General features: G+C 34.7%; 1 protein-coding gene across 1 annotated transcript; it reads left to right on the forward strand.

Moving 5' to 3' along the window:
• The first annotated feature begins 937 nt into the window (after positions 1–937).
• On the forward strand, positions 938–4,152 carry LOC128242619 (uncharacterized). The gene is made up of 3 exons (XM_052959838.1): positions 938–1,215; positions 1,874–1,961; positions 2,207–4,152. The coding sequence occupies exons 1-3, from the start codon at positions 1,105–1,107 to the stop codon at positions 3,946–3,948; spliced, it is 1,941 nt and encodes a 646-aa protein (XP_052815798.1). The 5' UTR covers positions 938–1,104; the 3' UTR covers positions 3,949–4,152.
• The last annotated feature ends 7,446 nt before the right edge of the window (positions 4,153–11,598 follow it).

Raw genomic sequence — 11,598 nt, forward strand, 5'->3', positions numbered from 1 at the left:
TTCCGGCATCCGCATTTCTTATACATAAAAACAAGCCATTTGACTCGCGTTGGATCTAGTTCATGAGTCTGTATCCGCATCCACATTTGCATCTGATCTGCATCCTTCCGGTATCGTGCAGTGAATGATTTTTTATTGCGAACTCGGACCCAGTACTGGCAGTCTTTGGAATAAAAAAGTATAAAGAACGTGGAGGATACTACTTGTTTACTTAACTGAGCAAAACACATTGTAATAAAGTATATCATTTGAGGAATGAAAATGTTATAAATTACTAAAACAACTTTGACTACATGGAAAAGTTACATGTTGATAAAGTATATTTATGATTAAGCATTCGCATTAGTAAAAGTAAAAACAAAACACTAGTAGCGTTTCGAGCAAACAAGACTATTAAAAAACGTAAATGTTCTCATGAAGTCCCGACTTAATATTACTGAAGGTCTGACACCTTAACACCGTCCTAGCTAGTGGTTTTTAATCGGAATCGTAATCTTACATTATACGCGATAACATGATTACGTGATAAATGATATGAAACTAGTAGTGTAAATAATGACCAACCGTATCTGCATTTTATTAAGAACAAACAGTCGTTTTACTTTTAAAAGAACTATAGTTATTCTTTCGACTCTTAGTTAATGCGTTCAAATTGCTTTCTTTATCAACTTATTTCCGGTTTGTCATTTTGTATCAATTATTATTTTCCAGTTTCTTTACTGTCATGCATGATCAGGATCCAATACAACTTTTAAATATACAATGTTTGCCCCACTAATTATAATTTTGTCGTTATTTTTTTCACACGGGACACACACAATGTAATCTTTAACAAGCATATTTACGCAATGAGTTGTTTCTAAATATAGCCTGGGACTTTTTCCGATGACTTAAGACCTATTTATATTAGAAAACAGCTTGTGGGGTTAAAATTACTTCTTGTTTCGTTTACAATTTCTTGACTTTTGTTTATTTATCTATGCTTTAATATATTTAGTATTGGTTGGTGGCAATGAAGACTATAATGGAATAAATTCATTGAATTAACAGTCAATAGCGGTTACATGTCTGCTCGGAGCAGAAGATACTTTATCTAACAACGGAATGGAATTTGAACAAGGATATGAACATACATATGTAGATAGGAAACTGTTGAAAGAAGTAAAAGAACAAAATGCACATTTATGTGATGTACCGGTGCAAGTTGGAGGACGGGTATGCACTTTGGCTTTCATTATGTAACTATAATGAATATCAAGTATGTTTGTTTCAATTTATGTTAACTTTATCATAGCTGTCAGGTAATTACCGTTTTATAAGTTATATGGTGCCTTACCAAACACTCAAATTTCTTCTGTAGTAGGTTAGAATATATGTTTCGATATGTAGATATATATTTCTTACCAATTCTTAGAAATTGTTGATGCTAAAAAAGTAGTTAATGTGAAAAATATATCCTTTCCCAGTGACATCGGCTGCTTTCGTGAAATATACTGTCTGTTAGTTTCTTGCATAACCATAATTTAACCGGGCTGGAAAATTCCGCCTGGCATCCCCCATGCTAGATGAGTCTCAACATCACACCACTTCTTATTTTCTTTAACTGTATGATTTATGAGAATAACAGGTGGTATTTCTTAAAATAATCCGGAATATAAATAATCATCAAAAACGTGTTATTAAGAGGAAGTAAATGACGTCAACAACTAGATAAATATTTAGTCACTAAACAACGTCGCCACACTATTTGGTGAAAGGTACATACTTTCACTTTCTATGTCCATTTTTTAAGATTATTTAAGGTATGCAATATATTCGTATGCATGCATTAGTCTTTATATTTGAATATATTTAAATTGATTTGACTTCACAGGTCAGACGATTCCACAGTTGCATATTAAAGGAGAGTGGATTTTTCAACACATTATTTAACACCGGCAAATTCCGAGAACATTTAAGAGGTATATCTAAGAATCTTTAAGTTTTTAAAGTCTTAGAAAATGATGCCGTTCTAGTTTATTACGATTTACCAATTTTATCGCAAGTTAAGACAAGTACATGGTAACAAATGTAATGATTAATTTATATGTCTGCCTGTATATTTTTCAGTATATAATTCGGAAATATGAGTTTCTTAAATAGCATATCTTTTAATTTTTGATTGGAAGAAGAAATCTCTTTTTATAACTGGTCAATTCTATTTCAGGAGTCGTTGAAATTCGTGAAAGAAGATCGCAGATTTTAACAGAGGCTATTCTGTTTCTGTACAATGTGGAACCTACCTTAGATATATACAACATTTGGGAGTACTTTGACATTGCAGAATTTCTCATGATACCACGTCTCAAAGCCTTTTGTGTGGAATGGCTTGAACAAACCAAAAAGACAAACAGTCTGATTGAAATCTGCCTTCCTATATGCACTCTCTTCGATGTTGATATTTCTGCTGTCATTGACTACATCAGGCAGAATTTAAGAGAACTTATGAACGGAAGTGAATTGCGTTACATTGATGTTAACTCATTGAATAATTTATTGTCAGATAAACATTTGTCATATGTTCCAATGGAGATCAAATTTCGGTTTTTGCTGAAATGGGTAAAGTTTGATTTTTTAAATCGATTTCAATATTTTGAGCCGATGTGCGCTTTCATAGATTTCTGGAAATTAAGCGAGACAATTTTAGTCGCTGCAAAACAAGATCCGTTGTTCAGTTTGCTAGATGTAGTTTCTAACTGTGAATATGTACAACATTACGATGAATCCAAAGCTTTCTTAACAGTAATTACAACACATCAAGATCTCGGCCATGAGAAAGAGAACGTAATAATCTATGATGACATTGAAAATGAATGGTATCGTCTTAATATAAGTTTAAGCTGCACAGGACGAAGCAAGTACTTCACTAACACTATCGACAAATCTACGTTCTATCGTGTCCGAAAAACTTTATCAAGCGATACAGTGATAGAGGTGTGCTCAGCTGATGGAAGAATTATATACCATAGTAAAGTAACTGTGAATTCATACGAGGACCAAGCGAGAAGATGCAGTGATGGACTTTTTGAATCGATTTGTATCAGTGGCCGGACATGCGTTGCGACCCACATTATAACAGTGGAAATAGAAAACCTAGATATACCGCATGACAATGACTCCGAAGAGTGTGATGATTCATCGGGAACGGAAGAAATAACGGTCATTCAACTTTTGATTGGTTATATCGAAACGAATTCAGAGACCACTGTTCTCTATCCAATATTTTCCATGAAAGCTGAAGACGATGAAACTAACGTTTGCTTACACGAAGACGGCAATGTGGCCTTGCTTATATCAACATATTTCTCGACATCTGTCTTTATTTACAATATTGATTTGTGTGCCTTACGGCAGATTGAAAACGCTGAAGTATCGTCAGATTTATCAGTTCATGATTGTCAAAACGGATTCATCATCCCTGATGTCTTTGATATAACCCTGATTAGAAATCCTCACGATACGAATGATGTTCAACATTTTGAATCAGTTCTTGCTTTAGGCTTGCAGTGTTCGTCTGACAGGAAGGTGTTTGCAATTGATGACAAACTATATCGATATCAATACCATTCATGTGCGGAAACTTATTTATTAGATATGGCAGTTATTGATGAAATAGAAAGAACACAAAACTGTACATGTGTAACATGGAAACAGTTGTCTAGTCCTGAGTTAACAGTTGAATCAATCAATTCGGTTATTATGCTAGAATTGCCTAAAAATGACGATCGGTGCCATTTGCATTGCCCACATTGTAATCCATTTTCTAGAGGACGAAAACGAAGATTTTATGAAACAGATGAGTGTTATGTGTCCCACTGCAAAACCTATAAGTCTGAAATGTTGTCGGATGAACAAAGTGAACGCGAAATCGATGGTAGCATCGACGAAGACGAAAGTGACTCCTCATAAGTTGCTTTATTTGATGACGTAGCTTTAACACATGTTTATATTTATTGTGCCGTCTATTAAAGTCATATAAAATGATAGTTAACCTATTGAGACATAGTGAACAAATACTTATTACTTATGTGATCTCATCGGAATATGTTATGTATATACAAGACCTAAGAAATTACTTGTTAACCAATTCCAATACAATGTCAATATTGACTAGAGTGGCCCTTGTTGTACTGTTTACACGAAACTGGTATGAATTTGACTAATGCGTTTTACGGCGAGTTTAAAATGAATAGCAATTTAAAAAATATACAATGAAAACTATAGAGAAAAGCCAAGTAACCGAAGTTTGGGGCACTGGACAAGATCCCAAACGACACTTAACTAGAGCCACAAACATATTAAGACCACATACACACATAGAAACTCAACAAACAGGCAACACGTTCATCAAATTTGCTTTATCAATTACGCCAACAGATTGAATGGCCACCGGTCTATGCAGGTAGGAGACTCAAAATGTATGTAAAGGAAACCGATAAACCATTATGCAATGTTTAGATGCCTGGTGAGCAGGCACAACTGTGTATCCTTTGATATGGCTGTATACGTTACATTAAATGATGATAATATAATGTCGACAAATGCTACATTATTGTAAATTAATCTAATTTGACTATTTTGGACGCAAAACTGTACGAGCTTCCAAGTCTAGATGTAAGCATAGTATTATCATCCGATGGCTTGCCGAATTATGTATATATGTAGTTAAAGTTGATCAGCACTATGACTAAGGCGTACGCCCAGTTGTCCGACCATTGCGAGATACGATACTGGTCCTTCTACAGGTTTAAATGATGGCAAGCATTGAAGTGTTGAGCAGAGCAAACAATCGTCAAAACTCTATAGCTATGGCATATTTTTTCTTCTATACTTTAAGGAGCTAAAACTCGCGACATATTAATTCAACGTACAGTTTTTAGCAAATTTAACGTTATTCTCCTGACGCTTTTCGATGTCAGACAAGCTACTTTACGCTCACGATAGTATTGATACACATACATCAATATTTTGTATGGCATTTTGAGATGCACCGGTATGAAAATATTGAGGTTGTCACTGCGTTAATCATTATCGATGACAGATTTAATGACTAGCAGTCTACACAGCTAGGGGAATCCAGAATCCATTTAATGGTATCTGATATACAATTTTTCAATGTTTGGATGCATGGTTACCACGAATCATCTCGTTGTCATTAACTAGGGTTTATATGTTAAAGTAAATGAACATTATGTAAGAATCATAATAATATAATACACACGCTTTTTTGGCGTTGAATGAGTGTACAATAGATCATTTCGTGTCCGATCCCGGTTGAAATAGTAAAACCAATTCAAAAGGCATATTAAATAACAAACACTACATTATTACGAGTACTTATCGGCTTAATTATAATTATTCATAAAAAAACACTGATATTTGGAATCCTTGCGCTATTGTTGAATACTTTTAAAAATAGATCTTAGCCTATTTAGTCATATTTTACAGATAATATCATCTGATTTCGACGAAATGAAATATTTATAGACGAGATATTATTAAGTTCTTTTTGCAACCCATTCCAGTACAATGACGTATCGTTACATTTTTGCCGATAAGATAAGGAACACATCTTACTATTGAAATGTAATTGAAGAGCATGTTTCATGGATCACAATGTGAAATCGGGTGCACAGCGAACTCCGGCTCTATTTAAGTATTGACAATTGATACGGCATGTAGTGGTTCTTCATAGTGGCATAAATTACATAAGTGACTGACAGTAATGAATTAAAAACATACTTTCAAATTAAGGAAGCATAGATAGCATCGTTAGAACAAAAAAAAACAAACACTTAATTAGATAAGTACTACCTTTACAGCCAACGACATCGAAAAAGAACATGAAATTACTACAATTGTTTACATATTAAGAGCTTACTACCGAAAACGAACAGTACAGGATACTGATAACACGATAGGGCTTGATACAGCTATGGCTATTTTGTCTCAATATAGTATTGTTTCTAGCAGCGCCCCTGTTAGACTTAAGTTAGGTCTTGTATGTAACCCTGTTTCTTCGTTAGGTATTGACTATTGTAATGCATTGGACTTTTCAACACTGGATTCCTAACTTTATTTCAACTCGGAGGTTCGTCGATGAAAAATTCTGCTTATCTCAAACTAAATAAATGGTTCGTTATAACATGTGTATAATCACTTTTAAAGATCACACAGAGTCTCCTCTAAAAAGATTGTCAGAGATTTTGATAACTGTCGAAGTATTCAGCTTTTTAACACCCTTAACAATATTTTTCATAACGAACAATGTCACTGCCAGTGGTATGTGCAGCAGGTCTGACCTCCCAAGTGAGCTATGACCGTTGTCGACTGGTCGGAGTGTGCCTTGATGTTCCTAGAGTACTATGTTTTGGTCAAGGTGGCGTTTAAGGTGGCATTTACCCAGACCACTTTTAGGCATTCGCATACGGAAAAGTGATCGACAATAAAATTTCTTCGACTATCGGCTTTTCCATTTGTCGGTATCCTGACACGATTTGAACACGATTCGAACACGTTGTTTACACGACTAGCAAAGACACTGCATACAAAATCATACAGCGCAATGTATTTACATGAAAAAAGCCAAGAACAATCGTTAACGGAAATAAACGAGTATTAATCGGCATTATCATATTATTTCATTGGACAGATACTGTTATATTGTTTCAACGTAATATGTTCTTTATAGATAAGAAACTACAGATAAAACAATTAAGCCTGTATACATGTTAGTTAGTTAATAGCTACGTGGCAATAAAATCCCAAGTTAAAAACGCGTCAAACTATTTAGATTGTTTTATTTGTGCACAATTATTATACATTTTTTTAGTTTTGATCGTTATAGTAAAATGAGCTTGTTTAATTACATAACTACATAATGCCTCAATGACTAGCAAGAAGTAAATGTTGATATCACACACAACTTGGTCGATATCTGGACGCATGTAATCTACAGTGATCTGCAGTATGACTAAGATGTATGACTTATTTAGGAAGTATTGGCAGTATGCGAAACTACCCCTTTACTTGCGACATTCACGACTGGTTCAGCGACATTGTTTTTTCGGGTAAAACAGTAGCGACAAAAGCAAAGATCTTTATGCTATAAAACTACATTGTTGATTTTTCTTCGAAACATTTAGGAGCTAAAATTACTCAAAAAGCTTGATGGTTTAATTTATCATTCGACGCAGGGAGTTGAACAGAATGTGGTTATGTGCCCATGACTTTATTTCATATAAGTTTATACTACTCTTAGTTACAGACAAGTTTGTATAAATGCATATACGTGTACATGTTTTATGAAACTTGTATGGAAATACCGCATTTGACAACGATTTTATCGACGATACATTTAATAGCCAGCGATTTATGCGGATTAAGAAATCGAGAACTATTTTTGACTATTAAGGCATCAGATCCACATACATGTAAACTTGAAACTTATTTGTTTGCTTAAACGCATATATCTACATATAAGTAAGTATTCAGTGGCGTTGTACAATACTGAATTAGAAGATAATAACAGCATACAGACACAAACATTAAATAACCAGTAATCAATGAACACATCATGAATATTAGCACACATTACATTACATACATAGTTCAATTCATAGTATATAAATGATGTACAACATGTATATAAATAATGGGTGTTCACCAACGTGTAAACAGACAACAGCGCTTCAATATATTGGTAAATAGTTCATGGGTATACGTTTTAAAACAATAAATAATAATCTCTGGAAAGGTGAGTTTTCAAATGTTTCTTGAAGATGTTTACTGACTCACTTTGGCTCGGAGGCAGTTTATTCCAAAGCTAAGAGCCAACAGAACTAAACCTTCTGTCACTGAATGTCCTTTTCTTATTTAAAGGCACAACGAAGCATCCTATTGATGATTCCAAGGATCGTAGTGTGCGTTTGTTTTGAATCTTTACTAGACAAAAGTTCAGTAAGGTATTGAGGAGCATTTCCAACAGAATAGATGTACAAATAAGTGAGGATCTTAAAATTAATTCTTGCCTTTATGGGTAACCAGTGCAGATCATATAATGCCTGTTTTGAACTATCACGCCTAAAGCGGTTTAGAACAAGTTTAGCACACACATTCTGGATACCTTGTTATTTACGTAGTTCACACTGAGTGACACCATACAGAATGACGTTTCAATAATCCAAGTGAGAAATTACTAATGACAGAACTAAGACCTCAGTTGCTTCTTTGGTTAGAAACGTACGGATATTTTTTATCTTGAAATAGTTCAACAAAGCAGTTTTACACTTTCTTTTAATATGCTCATTGAACTTAAGTCTGGCATCTAGAAAAGCGCCCAAATATCTGATATTATTCTGCAGTTTGATGTTATTAGCGCATATTTAAATTTCATTGGTGTGACACTTATTCAATTGCGGCGACTACCAAAAAAGATAAATTCTATTTTGGATGCATTCATTTTTAGTTTGTTATTGTTCACCCTGTCGTTTATGACAATAGCACAACCTTGCAGATCTTGAATTGCCGTCTCTTCTGCGATTGCTGTTGGTTGGAAACGATCGTTCTCTGTATGGTCGTCCGCAAACCCGAACACGGAAATGGACGGGGGCACAATGTCAAATAGAGTCCCAGCATAGGTCAAATAGAGCCAAGGACCCAAACAACTTCCTTGCGGGACATTACATGTAATATGGCGTTTAGATGAAGATATTTGATTCACCTTCACGTGACAGCCACGTGGTCGCAGGTACGAATCCACCAATTCCAGATCGCTGATCCACAAACACCATACTGATTGGTCAATACGTCGACGAGAATGTCGTGGCCAACCGCGTGGAACGCCGCACTAAGGTATAATGCTATTAGCGCCGTAACCTAATGTACCATCCCATTAAGCTGATCATTCACAAGCCGGAGTAAAGCGGACTTGCACGAGTGAATCTGTCCATAAGCAGATTGGTTCTTTGGAAGGAGGTTATGCTCATTCACATGCTGATTTAGTCTATAAATGCCGCTTTTTCAATTCATTTCGACAAAAATGACAAATTGCTGATAGGGCGATAATTAGAAAATTTCAGTTCAAGGACAGACTTTTTCAAAAGTGGTCAGACAATTGCCTGTTTCCATTTAGCTGGAAACACTTCTTGTGTCAAGGAAAGGTTCATACGCCTAGTGATTAAAGGCAACGGCTCGTTCAGGAATTACTTTAACACTTTTGTAGGCAACACGTCGAGTTCTGATGATTTTGTTTTTATATATTTATAAGTTTTCTAATTTCCTCCTCTGAAAGTTCTTCAAAATATTCAAACATTGGCACTTTTTTACTGCTGGGTCTAAATTGTCGAAGTCCTTCAAAGATTCTCGTATGTTTTCGATTTTGTCCTTGAAATGGTCAACAAACTTATCAGCTAGACTGCTTCCGTCCTCATAAGGTCTGGGCTTTTATGTGTTACAGTAGATAGCGATTATGTTACAATATGATGAGTATATTATTACAAACAAGCTTTGTTGGCATAGAATAATGACACTATAAGCGACGGAAAGCAATACCGTTCAAAAGTATGTGGGTAATGTAGGCATTACAATTTAACATTGTATGTGCTCCTGATTTTGCCTTCCACTATCGGTCAATTAGATTCAAAGTAACGTACTTATATATTATTTGTCATTCCAAAACTGTGAGATGCATTAATTGTGAATCGCAACTTCTCGGTAATATCAATATCGGTTCGGAAAAGGAACTCGGATGTTTTGGTACATAAAAACATGGTTTTGAGGTTTGTGCTTGTAAGTAGATCATACCTGTCGTCTTAGTAATGTCATCAAATTATGCATCCCTTTTTCATTGTATATGACACTTAAAGAGACACAAACATTAATCATTCGTATATTATAAATAATGTAATGTTAAACGCGAACAACTTTCAATACGATGGCATATGACTTTCGAGATCCATCTCTTAATTTAGCCGAGCGTGATAAGGTTGACTATTTGCAGGATGAGGAACGAATTGAGACGCAACAAAATTAATATGTAATATATGATATAAAAGTAACTGCGACTAATTTAAAATACTTTCATTTAGATCTCAACAAGTTTGTGCCCGTAAATATTTTGTCAGGGTACCCTAAGTATTATCACATATCAAGTTACAAAGCTGTAGTAACTGTTTTGCCCATATTTGCAAAGAGATGTAAGAGAGCTCAGTGACAGAAATATATTTTTCCACAACTATAAACAATAAAGAAGTACAGATACGCTTGACTTTGAAAATAATATCAAAATCGAAATGTGCGCAGTTAGCTATACATATTGGTTAAAACATAACATATTTTAAGTATTATCAATGCGTACCGAAACCTTACAACGTGTATTATTCATATTTATACGAGCCCTGCATGTATGTAAGTGCAGCTTGGTTTTCCTTCGTGTTCATCTTACTGAATATACGTTTAAAACGCTTTCTTGTCCCAAAACAATCATTTTTTGATAACTTGTAACATAGAAAAACCAATGTTTCATTCTTATAGGTTTCGTGTGCACGTATAATGTTACTTACATGCATTTGTTGATTCGTTTTAGTTCGGATAACTCTAGTGACAACAAGAATTGAATGTAACGTAATTATATTTAATTGACACTTGCTCCAATACGTGTGAAAAACTACAGAAACAAGCATAGTAGCCAAATATTTAAACATAAACCCCGTTTAATGGCACAGGATGTATTTTTGCATTATTTATCTTTTCGACGGCTATTGCACTTACATGGGCACTATAAGGCCGATTCATTGTATTTACCGTATTGCGGGACGTTCGTGTTACATCAAGGGTTCTTACATTGATATACCGAGTAATAATTTTATTTCCGAGCACATATAGATGAATTGCTAGAATACTATACAAGTGATTTTGCATAACAAATGCACGGTACGTTCAAATTTCCTTTTGTTATAAATATTAACATGTGTTACAGCTCGTGTCTTAATTTCACTTCTATTAATGTACGCATATTCTGATTCTGCTTCACAAAAAAACTGCATAAAACTTCTTGACCAACATAAAAGGTGTTTAAACATAAATTAATCGGCCGTATAGTGCCCATGTAAGTGCGCTAGCCGTCGAAAAGATAAATAATGCAAAAAGTCAATGAAAAATAACTAAAATAGGTACAAGAATGGTTTCAAGTCACGCAATTTTCTATTTTCACTTTGTAAACAATCAATCGTTCAGCTTATACATTCAATAACTTCTTTGTTAAGGCCTCTAGAAACATAGGTAAAAAAAACGAGAGACGCTTACATGTGTGGTCTCCGGGTAGGCGTATTTATATTGCGAGAAACGTGATATAACTTACCTACCAGGTGAAAATACCTTCCTGAAACACAGAAATTCCTTCCAACGCCGCCATTTTATTCTGCTTCAAACAATTCACTCACTTAAAATTCGGCAAACACAAAACACGTTGGACCCCCTGTCTATCTGCAGACGGAGGAATACAATTCAGAGTACCTAATGCAAAAACTTTTCAAAGATACGATGCAGTCATTGTTTGAA

This window comes from Mya arenaria, chromosome 8 (assembly GCF_026914265.1).
Source record: "Mya arenaria isolate MELC-2E11 chromosome 8, ASM2691426v1".
Taxonomy (NCBI): domain Eukaryota; kingdom Metazoa; phylum Mollusca; class Bivalvia; order Myida; family Myidae; genus Mya; species Mya arenaria.